Below are 20,719 nucleotides of genomic sequence, written 5' to 3' on the forward strand. Positions count from 1 at the left end.
ACAACACTAACAATTGTGAATTCAGAAAACATGAACACTAAAAGGAACAAAGTGTGCATCTTGCATTTGTTACAAACCACAAGCATATGACTGCTCTTTGCAGACACGTGTGTTGCACTGAGAACACCAGCAGCTGACTTTTCCATCCTTTGCGGTTGGGCAGAGCTGGCACCTCTTCCTCTTCTGGACCTGGCTGCTCTGAGTGGTGGTGGCATGGCTCTCTTGCATCACCCCACATCTTTCCATTGCCTCACTTCTTCTGTGGAGATGGGAGAACCGTCCAGAAGAATAACCATCTCTGCAGCACTCCACCAATCAGGCCTTAAGGTAGACTGGCCAGATGGAAGCCACTCCTCAGTAAAAGGCACATGACAGCCCGCTTGGGGTTTGCCAAAAGGCACCTAAAGGACTCTCAGACCATGAGAAACAAAGATTCTCTGGTCTGACGAAGCCAAGATTGAACTCTTTGGATGGAATGTGAAGCGTCACGTCTGGAGGAAAGCTGCTCATTCACTGTGACGCAGTCGCTGGGTATGAACCTTCACAGTTTGCTGGACAAGGTCCCACACATACCGGAATGCTGCCAGGTGGTCAGTTGCCTGTCTGGACACTCTGGTCCTCTTGTCATCAAGGCAAATTATTTACTGTATGACAAATTAATACTACTACCAATATTGTTAATATTTCTAAAACAAAAGTCAAAGAGAATAACACAGAGCTCAAACATTTTTTTCTTCTTCAAAAGTGTCTTGTATTCACCGATCATCTTGGCGATCTCACTGCAGAGTTACAGGGTCAGAGTGTTAGAGGGCTAATCCTTAGGAAGACATCCTGACCATCCAGCAGACCCAATCTGGTGAAAGTTGTTATTGAAGCAAGAAAAAAACGAAGAAAACTTCAACCCATTTGGAGTAACTCAACCATTACCGACATATTTTTCCTTTTACTGGCAGGCATGTGAAGAAAAGCTATTTGCATATTTACCAAAGGCACAGGGAACCTAATTTGCATATGTACCATAGGGGACCGGTAATACCCCTTTGGATACATGACTCTCACATCGTGACTCACATCGTGACTCATGCGTCCCCAAAAACCAACACTGCCTAATAAATCCAAAATAACAAATCAAATTACAGCTCTTGATAACTCCATAAAGTAAAAATAATTGTATCTCATGAGGTAATGGTAAAAACAGAGCAGAGACAGGTGTCCCACATTGAGGGGCAGCGCTCTCTCCCTGACATTCACGTGGCCTGAAGGACACATAGGACTACATTTACATTACATTTAAGTCATTTAGCAGACGCTCTTATCCAGAGCGACTTACAAATTGGTGCTTTCACCTTATGACATCCAGTGGAACAGCCACTTTACAATAGTGCATCTAGGTCTTTTAAGGGGGGGAGGGGGAGAAGGATTACTTTATCCTATCCTAGGTATTCCTTAAAGAGGTGGGGTTTCAGGTGTCTCCGGAAGGTGGTGATTGACTCCGCTGTCCTGGCGTCGTGAGGGAGTTTGTTCCACCATTGGGGGGCCAGAGCAGCGAACAGTTTTGACAGGGCTGAGCGGGAACTGTACTTCCTCAGTGGTAGGGAGGCGAGCAGGCCAGAGGTGGATGAACGCAGTGCCCTTGTTTGGGTGTAGGGCCTGATCAGAGCCTGGAGGTAGTGAGGTGCCGTTCCCCTCACAGCTCCGTAGGCAAGCACCATGGTCTTGTAGCGGATGCGAGCTTCAACTGGAAGCCAGTGGAGAGAGCGGAGGAGCGGGGTGACGTGAGAGAACTTGGGAAGGTTGAACACCAGACGGGCTGCGGCGTTCTGGATGAGTTGTAGGGGTTTAATGGCACAGGCAGGGAGCCCAGCCAACAGCGAGTTGCAGTAATCCAGACGGGAGATGACAAGTGCCTGGATTAGGACCTGCGCCGCTTCCTGTGTGAGGCAGGGTCGTACTCTGCGGATGTTGTAGAGCATGAACCTACAGGAACGGGCCACCGCCTTGATGTTATTTGAGAACGACAGGGTGTTGTCCAGGATCACGCCAAGGTTCTTAGCGCTCTGGGACGAGGACACAATGGAGTTGTCAACCGTGATGGCGAGATCATGGAACGGGCAGTCCTTCCCGGGAGGAAGAGCAGCTCCGTCTTGCCGAGGTTCAGCTTGAGGTGATGATCCGTCATCCACACTGATATGTCTGCCAGACATGCAGAGATGCGATTCGCCACCTGGTCGTCAGAAGGGGGAAAGGAGAAGATTAATTGTGTGTCGTCTGCATAGCAATGATAGGAGAGACCATGTGAGGTTATGACAGAGCCAAGTGACTTGGTGTATAGCGAGAATAGGAGAGGGCCTAGAACAGAGCCCTGGGGGACACCAGTGGTGAGAGCACGTGGTGAGGAGACGGATTCTCGCCACGCCACCTGGTAGGAGCGACCTGTCAGGTAGGACGCAATCCCAGCGTGGGCCGCGCCGGAGATGCCCAACTCGGAGAGGGTGGAGAGGAGGATCTGATGGTTCACAGTATCGAAGGCAGCCGATAGGTCTAGAAGGATGAGAGCAGAGGAGAGAGAGTTAGCTTTAGCAGTGCGGAGCGCCTCCGTGATACAGAGAAGAGCAGTCTCAGTTGAATGACTAGTCTTGAAACCTGACTGATTTGGATCAAGAAGGTCATTCTGAGAGAGATAGCGGGAGAGCTGGCCAAGGACGGCACGTTCAAGAGTTTTGGAGAGAAAAGAAAGAAGGGATACTGGTCTGTAGTTGTTGACATCGGAGGGATCGAGTGTAGGTTTTTTTCAGAAGGGGTGCAACTCTCGCTCTCTTGAAGACGGGAGGGACGTAGCCAGCGGTCAGGGATGAGTTGATGAGCGAGGTGAGGTAAGGGAGAAGGTCACCGGAGATGGTCTGGAGAAGAGAGGAGGGGATAGGGTCAAGCGGGCAGGTTGTTGGGCGGCCGGCCGTCACAAGACGCGAGATGTCATCTGGAGAGAGAGGGGAGAAAGAGGTCAGAGCACAGGGTAGGGCAGTGTGAGCAGAACCAGCGGTGTCGTTTGACTTAGCAAACGAGGATCGGATGTCGTCGACCTTCTTTTCAAAATGGTTGACGAAGTCATCTGCAGAGAGGGGAGGAGGGGGGGGGAGGAGGATTCAAGAGGGAGGAGAAGGTGGCAAAGAGCTTCCTAGGGTTAGAGGCAGATGCTTGGAATTTAGAGTGGTAGAAAGTGGCTTTAGCAGCAGAGACAGAGGAGGAAAATGTAGAGAGGAGGGAGTGAAAGGATGCCAGGTCTGCAGGGAGGCGAGTTTTCCTCCATTTCCGCTCGGCTGCCCGGAGCCCTGTTCTGTGAGCTCGCAATGAGTCGTCGAGCCACGGAGCGGGAGGGAGGACCGAGCCGGCCTGGAGGATAGGGGACATAGAGAGTCAAAGGATGCAGAAAGGGAGGAGAGGAGGGTTGAGGAGGCAGAATCAGGAGATAGGTTGGAGAAGGTTTGAGCAGAGGGAAGAGATGATAGGATGGAAGAGGAGAGAGTAGCGGGGAGAGAGAGCGAAGGTTGGGACGGCGCGATACCATCCGAGTAGGGGCAGTGTGGGAAGTGTTGGATGAGAGCGAGAGGGAAAAGGATACAAGGTAGTGGTCGGAGACTTGGAGGGGAGTTGCAATGAGGTTAGTGGAGGAACAGCATCTAGTAAAGATGAGGTCGAGCGTATTGCCTGCCTTGTGAGTAGGGGGAAGGTGAGAGGGTGAGGTCAAAAGAGGAGAGGAGTGGAAAGAAGGAGGCAGAGAGGAATGAGTCAAAGGTAGACGTGGGGAGGTTAAAGTCGCCCAGAACTGTGAGAGGTGAGCCGTCCTCAGGAAAGGAGCTTATCAAGGCATCAAGCTCATTGATGAACTCTCCGAGGGAACCTGGAGGGCGATAAATGATAAGGATGTTAAGCTTGAAAGGGCTGGTAACTGTGACAGCATGGAATTCAAAGGAGGCGATAGACAGATGGGTAAGGGGAGAAAGAGAGAATGACCACTTGGGAGAGATGAGGATCCCGGTGCCACCACCCCGCTGACCAGAAGCTCTCGGGTGTGCGAGAGCACGTGGGCGGACGAAGAGAGAGCAGTAGGAGTAGCGGTGTTGTCTGTGGTGATCCATGTTTCCGTCAGAGCCAAGAAGTCGAGGGACTGGAGGAGACATAGGCTGAGATGAACTCTGCCTTGTTGGCCGCAGATCGGCAGTTCCAGAGGCTACCGGAGACCTGGAACTCCATGTGGGTCGTGCGCGCTGGGACCACCAGATTAGGGTGGCTGCGGCCATGCGGTGTGGAGCGTTTGTATGGTCTGTGCAGAGAGGAGAGAACAGGGATAGACAGACACATAGTTGACAGGCTAGAGAAGAGGCTATGCTAATGCAGAGGAGATTGGAATGACAAGTGGACTACACGTCTCGAATGTTCAGAAAGTTAAGCTTACGTAGCAAGAATCTAATTGACTAAAATGATTAAAATGATAGAGTACTGCTGGGGTAGGCTAGCTGCGTTGTTGACACTACCCTAATCAAGTCGTACCGTTGAGTGTGAAGTTTCTACAATGCTGCTTATCGGGAGCTAGCTGGCTAGCTAGCAGTGTTGGTTACGTTACGTTGCGTTAGGAGAACGACAATAGCTGGCTAGCTAACCTAGAAAATCGCTCTAGACTACACAATTATCTTTGAAACAAAGACGGCTATGTAGCTAGCTATGTAGCTAGCTACGATCAAACAAATCACACCGTTGGGACTGTAATGAAATGAAGTGAAAAAGTGATACTACCTGTGGAGCGACGCGGAATGCGACCGAATGCGAAAGTTCTATTCAGTAGACGTTGGCTGGCTATTGGCTAGCTAGGAGTGTCTCCTACGTTAAGGACGACAAAATAGCTGGCTAGCTAACCTCGGTGAATTAAGATAATCACTCTAAGACTACACACTCTAAACTACACAGTTATCTTGGATACGAAGACAGCAAAGACAACTATGTAGCTATCTAATACTACACTAATCAAGTCGTTCGGTTGAGTGTGATAGTTACTACAGTGCTACGGTAGCCGGTGAACGTATGCTAGCTGGCTAGCTGCTAGGCAGATAGGAGGGCGACGAAATACGATAATAACGCAATTATCACTCTAAGACTCCACACTCTAAGCTACACAATTATCTTGGATACGAAGACAGCAAAGACAACTATGTAGCTAGCTATGTAGCTAGCTAACACTACACTAATCAAGTCGTTCAGTTGAGTGTGATAGTTACTACAGTGCTACGGTAGCCGGTGAACGTATGCTAGCTGGCTAGCTGCTAGGCAGATAGGAGGGCGACGAAATACGATAATAACGCAATTATCACTCTAAGACTCCACACTCTAAGCTACACAATTATCTTGGATACGAAGACAGCAAAGACAACTATGTAGCTAGCTATGTAGCTAGCTAACACTACACTAATCAAGACGTTCAGTTGAGTGTGATAGTACTACAGTGCTACGGTAGACGGTGAACGTGTTGGACAGATAGGAGACGACAGATAGGAGACGACGAAATACGATAATTACGCAATTATCTTTGATACAACGACGACTATGTAGCTAGCTAAGAGGAAATTGCTAAGATTAGACAAATCAGACCGTTGTACTATAATGAAATGTAATGAAATGTAATGAAAAAGTTATACAACCTGCAGACCGAAGCGCGGATGCGACCAGATCGCTCCAACCCGGAAGTCAATGATCAATGACTATTGATCAATTATAAACTTGTTAATGATCCGGGCACCTTTAACTGCTCTCCCAATGCACTTGCCTTAGGAAGCCTTTCAAAGGGAGAGATACGTAATCATTCATAAACAGTCGTATATGGAATTCAGACACATTAGATTATGCAGTGTCCCGATAAGGTGAATAGGTACCTTCTGAAGTTAACAATCCCAGAGCCCCTCTCTTGTAATCATTGTCAGTTTGACCTGTTGCATTGACATAGAAACAGTCCCTGGGACATAAACTATGTTGGTGGAGTGAGAAATGTGCAGTTTACAGCTAATTACCTGTGATTCTACATATTATGAAAATGTTGTAGTTTTAAAGGATTGCTGCAATTGTAACCATTCTGTCAAATGTGCAGTTTCACAGCCAATGTCCTGTATTTCTACACATTTTGCCATAGGGTGGAGAGAAATGCTTGCCATTTTTAAAATGATATTTTTTATTATTTTTTATTTCACCTTTATTTAACCAGGTAGGCAAGTTGAGAACAAGTTCTCATTTACAATTGCGACCTGGCCAAGATAAAGCAAAGCAGTTCGACAGATACAACGACACAGAGTTACACATGGAGTAAAACAAACATACAGTCAATAATACAGTATAAACAAGTCTATATACAATGTGAGCAAATGAGGTGAGAAGGGAGGTAAAGGCAAAAAAGGCCATGGTGGCAAAGTGAATACAATATAGCACAATAAAACACTGGAATGGTAGTTTTGCAATGGAAGAATGTGCAAAGTAGAAATAAAAATAATGGGGTGCAAAGGAGCAAAATAAATAAATTAATTAAATACAGTTGGGAAAGAGGTAGTTGTTTGGGCTAAATTATAGGTGGGCTATGTACAGGTGCAGTAATCTGTAAGATGCTCTGACAGTTGGTGTTTAAAGCTAGTGAGGGAGATAAGTGTTTCCAGTTTCAGAGATTTTTGAAGTTCGTTCCAGTCATTGGCAGCAGAGAACTGGAAGGAGAGGCGGCCAAAGAAATAATTGGTTTTGGGGGTGACTAGAGAGATATACCTGCTGGAGCGTGTGCTACAGGTGGGAGATGCTATGGTGACCAGCGAGCTGAGATAAGGGGGGACTTTACCTAGCAGGGTCTTGTAGATGACATGGAGCCAGTGGGTTTGGCGACGAGTATGAAGCGAGGGCCAGCCAACGAGAGCGTACAGGTCGCAATGGTGGGTAGTATATGGGGCTTTGGTGACAAAACGGATTGCACTGTGATAGACTGCATCCAATTTGTTGAGTAGGGTATTGGAGGCTATTTTGTAAATGACATCGCCAAAGTCGAGGATTGGTAGGATGGTCAGTTTTACAAGGGTATGTTTGGCAGTATGAGTGAAGGATGCTTTGTTGCGAAATAGGAAGCCAATTCTAGATTTAACTTTGGATTGGAGATGTTTGATATGGGTCTGGAAGGAGAGTTTACAGTCTAACCAGACACCTAAGTATTTGTAGTTGTCCACGTATTCTAAGTCAGAGCCGTCCAGAGTAGTGATGTTGGTCAGGCGGGTAGGTGCAGGTAGCGATCGGTTGAAGAGCATGCATTTAGTTTTACTTGTATTTAAGAGCAATTGGAGGCCACGGAAGGAGAGTTGTATGGCATTGAAGCTTGCCTGGAGGGTTGTTAACACAGTGTCCAAAGAAGGGCCGGAAGTATACAGAATGGTGTCGTCTGCGTAGAGGTGGATCAGAGACTCACCAGCAGCAAGAGCGACCTCATTGATGTATACAGAGAAGAGAGTCGGTCCAAGAATTGAACCCTGTGGCACCCCATAGAGACTGCCAGAGGTCCGGACAGCAGACCCTCCGATTTGACACACTGAACTCTATCAGAGAAGTAGTTGGTGAACCAGGCGAGGCAATCATTTGAGAAACCAAGGCTGTCGAGTCTGCCGATGAGGATGTGGTGATTGACAGAGTCGAAAGCCTTGGCCAGATCAATGAATACGGCTGCACAGTAATGTTTCTTATCGATGGCGGTTAAGATGTCGTTTAGGACCTTGAGCGTGGCTGAGGTGCACCCATGACCAGCTCTGAAACCTGATTGCATAGCAGAGAAGGTATGGTGAGATTCGAAATGGTCGGTAATCTGTTTGTTGACTTGGCTTTCGAAGACCATAGAAAGGCATGGTAGGATAGATATAGGTCTGTAGCAGTTTGGGTCAAGAGTGTCCCCCCCTTTGAAGAGGGGGATGACCGCAGCTGCTTTCCAATCTTTGGGAATCTCAGACGACACGAAAGAGAGGTTGAACAGGCTAGTAATAGGGGTGGCAACAATTTCGGCAGATAATTTTAGAAAGAAAGGGTCCAGATTGTCTAGCCCGGCTGATTTGTAGGGGTCCAGATTTTTCAGCTCTTTCAGAACATCAGCTGAGTGAGAGTGACTTAAAACATTGACTACGATTACTACAAGTTTAGATAGCTGGGTAGATTAATTTAACAATCCAACACTTTGGCTGACATGGGCTAATTGAGTGACTGCCAGTGACTGACACAACAATAGAAAAACAGCTGATACACAACCAAACTTCTAAATTGCACTTTGTGTATTCTACTATTCTAACTCTCAACAATAAGTTGAGACCTCCACTGATGCCGCATTCACATGCTAGTCGGAACTAGGAAACTCTGAAATGTCTGATTTGGTCAATTGTTGAACACGACACGTGATTAACTACAAGTTAGACATTTCAGAGTTTCCTAGTTCTGACTAGCAAGTGAATGCGGCATCAGTTCCCCCCCAAAAAACTATTCTGCCACAAGTTGCCCATCCCTGGTCTAATCAGACACTGCAGTCAAGCCTTTAACAAATTTTCATTTTCTGGAGGATTTCAAGCTGAAGGAAGACATTCAAGGTGAAGGACTCTCGTCTAGGCAAAGATAATCACATACTCATCATTAGTCTATGACTCATTTAACACAGTGGTTGGAGACCACCCTGTCTCTTCACTTCCTCACCTCTAACCTTTGTTGATTTTCTCTCTCTCTCTCTCTCTCTCTCTCTCTCTCTCTCTCTCTCTGATTCCCATCTCTCTCTCTGATTCCCATCTCTCTCCAGGTGTGTATGCGTTCGGACTGTTCTCCACAGACATCTTTGTAAACGCAGGCCAGGTTGTAACAGGAAACCTGTCCCCCCACTTCCTGACTGTGTGTAAGCCCAACTACACAGCCCTGGGCTGCATGCAGACTGCCCGCTTCATCAACCAAAAGGGGGTGTGCACGGGAAACGAGGACGACATCATGCGCGCCCGCAAATCCTTCCCCTCCAAAGAGGCGGCACTTAGTGTCTACGCCGCACTCTACACAGCGGTAAGTGTAGTACACTATTTGTAGAAGTTACTATTATGTATTATTTATTTATTACTATTACGTATTTGTTTGTTTGTTGGTGGACTATTAGGGATGCAGGATGATATTACCACAGTTATCCATTATACAGTACATACGGTGAAGTGGGGGATCTCATGCTAACTATGCATATCCGATCCTGCCGACTACGCCAAATGTACTTCTAAGGACAGTTTGAAGATGATCTACACCACTTTGTTTAAAAGGCCTATTATCCATAGTTAATTTCTATTGGTGGTCCTACTTCAGAAATTTGATGTTGATAGAGAATCTTCCCCGATCTGCTCAAGCGAGGTTGTTGCTATCAAATCCAAAACGGAATTTCTGCTTATTTCAGAATGTTAATGATTGCCCATTCATTTTTATGAGACTGAGCTTAGTTTCATTGTAAGGTTTTTGGCTTTACTTCTTTGAACAGACAAATTATGTTAAATGTGTACAACAGACATTTTTACAATATCCTTGTAGTAACCATCTGTTTAGTTCAGATTTAGAACCAAATTGCATCCAGGTTTTCAGAAAAGTAGGCCCATGGCTTTTCACTCCGAGCCTATATTGTGCTGCTGTGCTATTGAATGAAACAGTTGGATCTAGACTGAGCAGAATGCTTTGCTCTGCTCAGAATGCTCCTCCGTTGATATTTTGGAGGGTTGCTGCTGTTGTTGGTGGTGTCTATGCTGTTGAGCACCTTGATCAAATTAGTTCTTATTGAAGAATTTCCTCTCCGAAGACGGTGCAGGGGAAAGGGTGCTCCAAAATCACTTCCCCATCCTATTCTGTGCTCCCTCCTTTCCAATTTCAGCTCAAGTGGCCCGCCCTCTAAGATTGGATGTCTCTGTTTTTCTCAAAGCGACTGATTGTACGTGAAGCCTGAGGGTAGAGGCTAGACACAGCAGTTTGGTGACATGCTTATCATTAACACTCATCCAGCATTAAGAATGTTTAGAAGACAGTATTTATATTTGCGCAATCATGTCTAATATTTTGTTTGAATTATTTATTGTTGCCAGAGGAGGGGTGCATTTGGAGTCAATGCAGGGCTAGTTATTCAAATTGCTTTCTGGTTAATACTGTAGGCTATGTCTCTGGGCCTCAGGGCTGCTCTGTGCCTACTAGCTAGCGCTTAGCGATAATTGCTGCCTCTTGCTCTTCAGCCTTATTGGACGTTGTCTCCCAGAATCAGACACAGACTCGGCTGAATAACCCTTGTCTCTCCTTCATGCTTGTCACTAGAGGGGTGAGGGACTGGAGGTTAGTTGGAAGAGCAGAAACAATGTCCTCTCCAAACGTTACTAGAGCAAATGTTTCATCTCCACTTCATTGAAACTTCAAATTAATTGAAAGTTTAAATATATACTGAACAAAAATATAAACACAACATGTAAAGTGTTGGTCCCATGTTTCATGAGCTGAAATAAAAGATCCAACATTTTTTCCATACGCACAAAAAGCTTATTTCTCTCAAATTTCTTTACATCCCTGTTAGTGAGCATTTCTCCTTTTCCAAGATAATCTATCAACCTGACAGGTGTGGCATATCAAGAATCAGCATGATCATTACAGAGCTGCATCTTGTGCTGGGAACAATAGCAGGCCACTCTAAAATGTGTAGTTTTGTCACACAACACAATGCCACAGATGTCTCAAGTTTTGAGGGAGCGTGCAATTGGCATGCTGACTGCAGGAAAGTAACCACGCTAGCCCAGGACCTCCACATCCGGCTTCTTCACCTGCTGGATCGTCTGAGGGGGCAGTTCTGAAGAGTATTTCTGTCTGTAATAAAATATTTTTGTGGGGAAAAACTCATTCTGTTTGGCTGGGCCCTGCCCCACAGTGGGTGGGCCTGTGCCCTCCCAGGCCCGCCCATGGCTGCCCCTGCCAAGTCATGTGAAATCCATAAATTAGGGCCTAACGAATTTATTTCAATTGACTGATTTCCTTCTATGAACTAAATCTTTGAAATTGTTGCATGTTGTGTTTATATTTTTGTTCAGTATAATTAACCTTTGGTGGCAGATTCAACATTACTTTCTTTCAGCAAATTAACTACAGAGACATAGAATTTAGAACTCTTAATAGTGTTCATTGCAATTGACCCTGGAGCGGTAGGTAGGAAAAGTAAGCCTTGCCTAAGTCAGACTCCTGCCCTATGGGCTATTCTATCTCCTGTTTCTGTAGTGTGAGGCAGCTTGACATACAAGCACAGCCCCATAGACAGCAGAGACACCAGGTCCCAAATGTTTTGTCTTTCAAATGAAACGACTGGAAATCGAACACGCAACCTTCCAATCTGATGTACTGAGTACGGAGACTATGCTTCTCGGAGTCATGGCTGAACAAGGACATGGATAATATACATCTAGCTAGTTTTTCTATGCATCGGCAGGACTGATTGGCAGATTCCGATAAGATCAGGGGGGTGATGTGTGTCTCTTTATTAACAACAGCTGGTGCACAATCTCTAATATTAATAAGGAAGTCTCAAGGTTCCAAAAGGGTTCTTTGGCTGTCCCCATAGGAAAACCATTTTTGGTTCCAGGTAGAAGCCTGTGGGGAAAAGGTTTTACATGGAAAATGAAAGGGTTCTACCTGGAACCAAAAAGCATTCTTCAAAGGGTTTTCCTGTCGGAGAACCCTTTTAGGTTCTAGATAGCAGCTTTTTTTCTAAGAGTGTAGAACACCTCATTATAAGCTCTATACCAGGGTTATTCAATGCTTGCCCCACGAGGTCCGGAGCCTGTGGAACTGGCTTCGAGGTTCAGTGTTGACTTTGAGGACTGTAGACCACACTATTCACCAAGAGAGTTTTCAACTGTATTTTCCGTAGTTGTCTATTTACCATCACAAACCGATGCTGGCACTAAGGCCGCACTCACCGAGCTGTATAGCGTCATAAGCAAAACCGAAAATGCTCATCCAGAGGCGGCGCTCCTAGTGGCCGGTGATTTTAATGCAGGAAAACTGAAGTCCGTTTTACATAATTTCTACCATCATGTCACCTGTGCAACTAGAGGAATAAAAACTCTAGATCACCTTTACTCCACACAAGCAAACACTCAAATCACGCTCTCTGTGGAGAGTAAGATATTTAAACTGGTTAACATTCACAAGAATTACCAGGACACGTACATAGAGCTTGTGCTTACCAGTTGGCAAGTGTCCTCACTGACATTTTCAACCTCTCTCTGACATGTCTGTAATATCTACATGTTTCAAGCAAACCACCATAGCCCTGCGCCTAAGAACGGCAAATTAACATGTCTAAATAACTACCGCCTCTGTAGCCATGAAATGCTTTGAAAAGCTGGTCATGGCTCACATCAACACCATAATCCCAGACACCCTGGACCCACTCCAGTTCGCATACTACCCCAGCAGATCCACAGATGATGCAATCTCTATTTCATTCCACACTGCCCTTTCCCACCTGGACAAAAGGAACACCTATGTGAGAATGCTGTTCATTGACTACAGCCCAGCGTTCAGTGCCCTACAAGCTCATCACTAAGCTAAGGACCCTGGGATTGAACACCTCCCTCTGCAAATGGATCCTGGATTTCCTGATGGACCGCCACTAGGTGGTGAGTTTAGGCAACAACACATCCGCCATGCTGACCCTCAACGTGTGAGCCCCTCAGGGGTGCGTGCTGAGTCCCCTCCTGTATGCCCTGGTCACACACGACTGCATGGCCGCGCACGACCCCAACAGTATACTTAAGTCTGCCGACGATGCGCCGGTGGTAGGCCTGATCGCCGATGACGATGAGACAGATTATAGGGAGTAGGTCAGAGACCTGGCAGTGTGGTGCCAGGACAACAACCTCTCCCTCAACCTCTGCAAGACAAAGGAGCTAATCGTGGACTACAGGAAACGGAAGCCCGAACAGGTCCCCCATTCATATCAACAGGGCAATAGTGGAGCGGGTGTACACATCAACTAAGGACCTATCATGGTCCAAACACACCAACACAGTCGTGAAGAGGGCATGAAAACGCCTCTTCCCCCTCAGGAGGCTGAAAAGATTTGGCATGGGCCCTCAGATCCTCTATGTTCTACAGCTGCACCATTGGAAGCACTTTGACTGGCTCCATCACTGCTTCGTATGGCAACTGCTCGGCATCCGACCGTAAGATGCTACAGAGTGTAGTGCATACGACCCAGTACATCACTGGGGCCAAATTCTCTGCCATCCAGGACCTCTATACCAGGCGACCAGGTGGTGTCAGAGGAAGGCCCTAAAATTTCTCAAACACTCCAGCCTACCCAAGCCATTTGGAATTTACATTGACTCCATTTATTATCTATTTATCTTAGTTGTTTTGCGCTGGCTCTATGCACACTCACACATACTACTCTGACACTCCAACACACACACACATGCTGCTGCTACTCTCTTTATTCTGTATTCTGATTGCCTAGTTACTTTTACCCCTACCCACATGTACATACTGTATTACCTCAACTACCTCGTACCCCTGCACATTGACTCAGTACTGGTACTCCTTGTGTATAGCCTCGTTATTGTTTTTATTGTGTTACTATTTCCTTTTTTATTTAGCAAATATTCGTCTTACTTTTAAACTGCATTGTTGGGAATGGGCTCATAAGTAAGCATTTCTCTGTAACATCTACACCTGTTGTATTCGGCGCATGTGACCAATAAAATTGGATTTGATGTGTGTCTCCCTGCTGCAGATGTACATCACGTTAACAGTGAAGGCCAAGGGGACCAAGCTGGCCAAGCCCGTCCTATCTCTGGGTCTCATATGTCTGGCGTTTCTCACGGGCATCAACAGGGTGGTGGAGTACCGCAACCACTGGTGTGACGTCATCGCCGGATTCATCATCGGAGGGGCCATAGCAGTCTTCATGGTGAGGGATCTCAACGTCTTTATACTACAGGCTTCTTTTTAAAGATAGAGGGATCGTTTCTTTGAACGGGTTTGTTACGTATTGTTAGGTTCTTATTTTCCAGAGTAAATGACTCACGGACACTAGAGAAGCTTTAACCAAGTTTAATTCTTCCCAAAGGTTCTGTACAGATGTATTCAGACAGCAAAACATTTCTCTCCATCCCACTTAAGACACTCCTCCTTCTCTCCAATCCTTACAACTTATGGTTCAACAGAAAGAGGGAAAAGAGGGTAACAGGATACCAAACCCTTATTACTACCTTAAGGGAATCTGTCCTCACCTACTGACCTCAATCCCTCCGTCACCTAATCCACAGATATCCATCTGTCTTCCCTATATCAACAGTTGCTCTCCTCTCGTTCGCTCAACACATTCCAAAGCCTTCTGGCTTTCTACAGAGAACCATTAACTTGTGACATAAAACCCAGTCTCTTTCACTCTTTCTATTCAAGGCTTCTTCTCTATCGTTTATTTAATATCTCAATGTTCAACGTTTAGCCGATTCCAACAGTCCTTCCTCTTGAACAATAGCGTCCTAATGTTCAATTTACATAAACTTGGAAATTACTTAGAAATGGATAAACCATGATAATAAAACATGAATTACACAATCTAACAAATGGAACAAACAATGAACAACATTCACCTGTACTATGATCACACAATTTTAATTCCCATCTATCATCACATAACAAAATGCCATTCCAGCTGAATCACGCTGTCTTGTTATATGTCAGATGGAGTGGCTTTGGTTTCTCCACTTCCCCCTTCTGGTTCCTAAGAGAGTAATAGCACAAGACTTGGAAAGCAACAAAAAGACACACAAAACATAACAGTATAAACAATGTGATAAGCTATGCATAATTATATATAAATGAAAACCAAAGTCTGAGACCCTGACAATTCCCACTCTCTCTTCACCCGACTCTATGCCTCCCGGATACTTTCCTGCTGAGTTCCACAAAAATTAAAGCTCTAAAAAATCTTCCTCATGCTTACACCCAGTCTTCCCCTTTCGGCCCCAGATTCCGAGAGGTGTTCCCAAGTCATGTCATTTCCACTTTGTTCCCCATCTTCATTTCAACTGATAGGCACGTCACCTGATATGCAAGTGCGTATCCTGCTGCAGGTACTGTATGGAGTAGTGTGGGTCCCAAACCAACGCTGTCCCAACACCCCCGCCTGGTGTCTCTTGATGTACACTCATTCTCCAGTATTCAGCCCGTGCCCTTGGTTATACCTCTGCTTCCACCTGAGGATATACACACTGCAGCACATGGGTCATTTCCTGACAACATCATTTGTGATATTTGAATAACCACATCCCCTGTCCTGCCATCGGCCCCCCAGTTACCAGTTACTAATCCATGTGACATGAGTCATCATAAACTGATATCCCAACAATGCTACGAAAGTAACCATTGCTACTTAGTAACCATTGCTACTTCCAACATGGCCCATGAAAATAGTCTCACAATACCCTCATTTGTGCAGTAGCCCAATTCCATGCTATCAATATAGCATCCGTCACTACTAATACTACTCCTTCAGTTACTGTCCCTACAGCTCCTTCAGTTACTGTCCCTACAGCTCCAGTTACTGTCCCTACAGCTCCTGCCGTGAGAACACCTCCTGCATGTAATCTGTCAAATGTTCACCGGCTGTTAAAAATTTGAGAAAAATGAACGAGTTGGTAATAATATCCAAACTAACAAAACTCTGAGTCTCAGGTGTCCTGAAAGCTTTACCATAGTGTCTGAAATGCCACCACTATCTCTTCTACTGTTACCACGATCTAGGTATGTGTAACGTTCAACTAAATCCCCATATTGTGTACAGTTAGCTGCTCTCCCTCTTCCATGAGCGGTCTCCTGTAACAATATACAGTCTCCGGGGAATGATACTCCTCCATCATTACATCTAACCCATAAATCAAATCAAATCAAATCAAATGTATTTATATAGCCCTTCGTACATCAGCTGATATGTCAAAGTGCTGTACAGAAACCCAGCCTAAAACCCCAAACAGCAAACAATGCAGGTGTAAAAGCACGGTGGCTAGGAAAAACTCCCTAGAAAGGCCAAAACCTAGGAAGAAACCTAGAGAGGAACCAGGCTATGTGGGGTGGCCAGTCCTCTTCTGGCTGTGCCGGGTAGAGATTATAACAGAACATGGCCAAGATGTTCAAATGTTCATAAATGACCAGCATGGTCGAATAATAATAAGGCAGAACAGTTGAAACTGGAACAGCAGCACAGTCAGGTGGACTGGGGACAGCAAGGAGTCATCATGTCAGGTAGTCCTGGGGCACGGTCCTAGGGCTCAGGTCCTCCAAGAGAGAGAAAGAAAGAGAGAATTAGAGAGAGCATATGTGGGGTGGCCAGTCCTCTTCTGGCTGTGCCGGGTGGAGATTATAACAGAACGTGGCCAAGATGTTCAAATGTTCATAAATGACCAGCATGGTCGAATAATAGTAAGGCAGAACAGTTGAAACTGATAACACACTATACTCCTAATGCATTTTCTACAGTTATAAACATACTAACACAAAGTACATGTTTAATAGCTTAGCACAACTCATTGATGCGATGTAACGTAACAATTCTGAATGCAGGGTAAAAACAGTTAAAACGTTCATGGTTGTCCCAAGCTTTCATCCAGTGATTCCCCCCCAAACAAACCACCTCCCCTCAGGATGACACTCAGAGATAAGTATCCCAATCACAACTGAAACGTTTGATAAATTCTCCAACCCATATTTAGATTGACTGACCTCAGTGCTGACTTTGAGTCTAGGGCTCCAATTCCAGTTGACTAACTTAGCACAGATCGTCGCTGTTAGAACATACATTTATAAACAACCTTTTATTGCTGGTCATAACTCTTCTCAATTACAGCCCCCCCCTTGTCCCTGTTTTCCTGTCATGATTGGCCTGGTAAAGAAAGATCAGTATCTCAAAGCATTCTTGAGTCTAAATAGTTAGCAGGGCGTATTCCCACTCCCGGATCCCAATCTGGTGATATTTGTATCAAAACAAAAACACAACTTGAAATCAGCAATACATATATCACAATCCATTTGAAGTAACTGTCATCCCTATTTGCCTTTCTATATGCAGCCTGAACACAGTACCACTGTATAAGTACCCAAAGACCAGGACCTCAGGGAACTGGTCATTTTCCCATTTCATACACGTGATTAAACAAAAACATGTTAAATCAAAAATGAACAAATTCGAATAACTAATCAACTTAGACTTACAACTCTTTATAACTCCCTACGGAAATAATCATAATTTCCTAAAGTTGGATAGAGATTTGGATAGAGAATGGTGTTTCTCATGAATTTTATAATGAAATCCCCCTGTTCCGTCAATTTCTAATGAGGGTGATCATTTCTCATTAGGATTTTTTTTTGTGTACAGGGCTTTCTACACCATTAAAATGTTTCCTCTCCCTTCCTTTGCCTTTCCTTTGGAAACCATTTAAATACCTATTCAAAACATTTCCATCCTCCTGCATACCTAATTTAACTGCATTGATGAGACCCCATACAATAAATCCCGCAACATGCCGACAGTATCTCTCCACCGAGTCTAACGATTCACTGGTCTTCTTTTCCTCATGATTCTCTATAACCACCACACCACATAAAATATGAAAAGTTAATTTTAGGTTTGGTAAGCCCTATACCAATTCCTCATGATCCCAGTTCATTTTAGGTTAGGTAACCCCTATACTAATTCCTCGTGACCCCTCCACTCTTTCATCCATTCTAGAATTCCATTCCAGAATAAGACATCAAATGTAAATTTATTTAAAAATAAAAACCAAATAAAATGTCTGATTTAAACAAACCCTAAGGCTTTCTGCATTTGCAAGGAGTGCTTGGTCATATAATTGAAATGTTTTACCTTTAGAATCCATTCCCCTGGCATTTCGCCTTGATTCTTCAACCCAAAATACGTTTTCCTGTGGCAAATTTAGCCAATTTGTCATCATAAGGAATCCGCAATATATACATGTGGTTCTCTAACACTTTCTCTCACCAAGGCAGCCATTCTGTCTGCTTTACGATTCCTTATGGCGATTTTATCTGTACGACTAGTACCACTGTCACATTTCACCACTGTTAATTTACTGGGTAACTGACATGCTTCTGATAATGCCTCTCCCTCCAGACCATTTTTTAATGGTGTTCCTGTCGCTGTTAACATGCCCCGTTGTGACCACAATGTACCGAAATCATGAACTACTCCAAATGCATACCACACACAGCGTACCCCGTTATGTTACTCTCTTCCCTTCAGTGTTCATGTCACTCGAGCCATCTGTAAACAATATTTTTTCCCGATTCCAATGCTGTCTCCTGCAAATCAGGCCTAGGTTTTGGAGTAATCTGATCTGGGTCACATGTATGCGATTCACCCTCCCCATGCAACGGCATTAATGACGCAGGTTTCAAAGCACCAATCTCCTGAAATGGTCAATTTTCATGTGATGTTCACTATGGTTGCTACTGCGTGTGTAACATACAAATCAACTTTTTGACCCATTGTAATGGAAGCCGTGTTATGCAACACCGTTTCTGTCGCCTGTACCTCCCTAAGGTATGGTAGTAGCATTCCTCTTGGCCCTCTTCATTTTTGCGTAACCATCGCGCTACAATGTTTTTCCTGTTCACGAACACCATTTTTTAACAGATCATTTTAGATTTGGCAATCCCAATGCTGGCACTTGACACAATTGCTTCTTTAACTCGAAAAAAGCTTCCTCACACTCTTGATTCCACTCTATCCTCTCATGGGGTGGGCTCTATCCTCTCATGGGGTGGGGACCCCCCCCCTTTCGTCAACTTTGTCCCCTTTCGTCAACTTTGTAAGTGTCTCAGCAATTTCAGAGAATGACGAAATAAAATGCCTAACAAAATGGAAAACTCCTGAGGTTTTCCTGAGCGTGCGAGGAGTGTTTGGTCATGCCAAATAACGCATTGTTTCTACCCGATCCCCGGTAATGTGTAATTTGCCCTTAGAAATCAAAACCCCAAAATAAGTTACCTCTTGCTTTGCTAGTTGTGCTTTGTCATATGATGCTTTATGACCTTGTTATGCCAAATTGTCTACCAATGTGTTACGGTCTCGCACATAAAATGTCTATGAACCACTTATCGATAGAACAGAGACTATACACCGCTCGGTGAAAGTTCCATTCCTTCTACTTTCCGGAGGATTTGTTGTTGCGCTTTTGAAAATGATGCAAACGCTTGCCTGGCAGCATTTTCTCCGAATACACGCTCCATACCCACTTTACAGTCCCTTTTTCAATGACCAATAGCCCCACTCATAAAACAGGACTCAGTCTCCCTACGCTTTGATGCTTTTCCGCAACGTTTTTTTGTCTTATCTTGGCCATTGAAACTATAGGTAGTGATTTTCTCAATGGCCCTATTAACCCCTCGCCGTCTGCGAGTTAAGCGGAGTTATATTCCACTCTCAAAACATTGTCTTGAATTAAATATACTACCCCGCAATTACCGGTTTGATCACAGGGTTAAAACCTGCCATCAAAGCAGAAGTGCAAATTCTATCAATACACTCCCGTTCCCAGTCCTTCTGTGGCAGCATACTACTACTCAGTCCGGGTTTATTATGATGCATTTTCTGTTGATAGAATGCTGACATAAAAACACTGGTATATTGAGCTTTTGATTCTGGTTTTTATGCCAAGTCATAATTGCCTCCCTGAATTCTTTATCAGATTTGAATTCTCCGTCAGCAGGAAAATGTTGTCCAATTTGATCTCATTTGCAAAAAATTTCCCATATTCCAGACGAATTGGTAGAATTCTTGTGCGCTTCTTTTAGCGCCTCCATACCTGTACTAAAGTCTGCTAGCTCTATCTTACAGGGAGAAAAGTGTCTGTTTGTCACCATATAAACAGTTATTATTCCTGAACACTCAAATCAAATCAAATAAAATAAAATGTATTTGTCACATACACATGGTTAGCAGATGTTAATGCGAGTGTAGCGAAATGCTTGTGCTTCTAGTTCCGACAATGCAGTAATAACCAACAAGTAATCTAACTAACTGTATTGCTCCGGGTGTCGTGGGTGTGGAGTCAAACGCAGGAGACAGAGAGTGCAATGCTGTGCGTCTTTAATAGCACAGGGTGCCCACAATAGTAACGGCCCCAAACACAGGGAATGAAAATGTACAACGGAAAAATCACGACCAGGCACTAACACGTACCTCTACAACAGAGCCGAAGGTTACACTGAAATATTCCCTCACAACAACCAGGCGGGCCGACTGTCTAATAAAGACAAACTAATCATACATAAACAGGTGCTACCAATAAACATACGAGGGGGAGGATAGACAATCAGTGGCAGCTAATAGGCCGGTGACGACGACCACTGAGCGCCACTCGTGACAGTACCCCACCCCCCCCTGACGCGGCTCCCGCAGCGCGCCGACACCGGCCTCGAGGTCGCCCCGGAGGACGAGGTGCAGGGCGATCCGGATGGAGGCGATGGAAATCCCTCAACATGGATGGATCCAAGATGTCACCCACCGGTACCCAGCACCTCTCCTCCGGGCCGTACCCCTCCCAGTCCACGAGGTACTGCAGGCCCCTCACCCGGCGTCTTGAGTCCAGAATGGCCCGGATCGTGT

At 45.1% G+C, this 20,719-nt stretch overlaps 1 protein-coding gene across 1 annotated transcript in view; it reads left to right on the forward strand.

Annotated features, from left to right (window-relative positions):
* The window catches only part of LOC115114289 (phospholipid phosphatase-related protein type 5-like), a 74,835-nt gene that overhangs the window by 24,297 nt on the left and 29,819 nt on the right, over positions 1–20,719 (forward strand). Inside the window, exons 3-4 of the mRNA XM_029642403.2 lie at positions 8,837–9,087; positions 13,823–13,999. Of these exons, the coding sequence (XP_029498263.1) occupies positions 8,837–9,087; positions 13,823–13,999 (428 nt within the window). The remainder of the gene's footprint in view (positions 1–8,836; positions 9,088–13,822; positions 14,000–20,719) is intronic.

Source organism: Oncorhynchus nerka, linkage group LG9b (assembly GCF_034236695.1).
Source record: "Oncorhynchus nerka isolate Pitt River linkage group LG9b, Oner_Uvic_2.0, whole genome shotgun sequence".
Lineage (NCBI taxonomy): Eukaryota > Metazoa > Chordata > Actinopteri > Salmoniformes > Salmonidae > Oncorhynchus > Oncorhynchus nerka.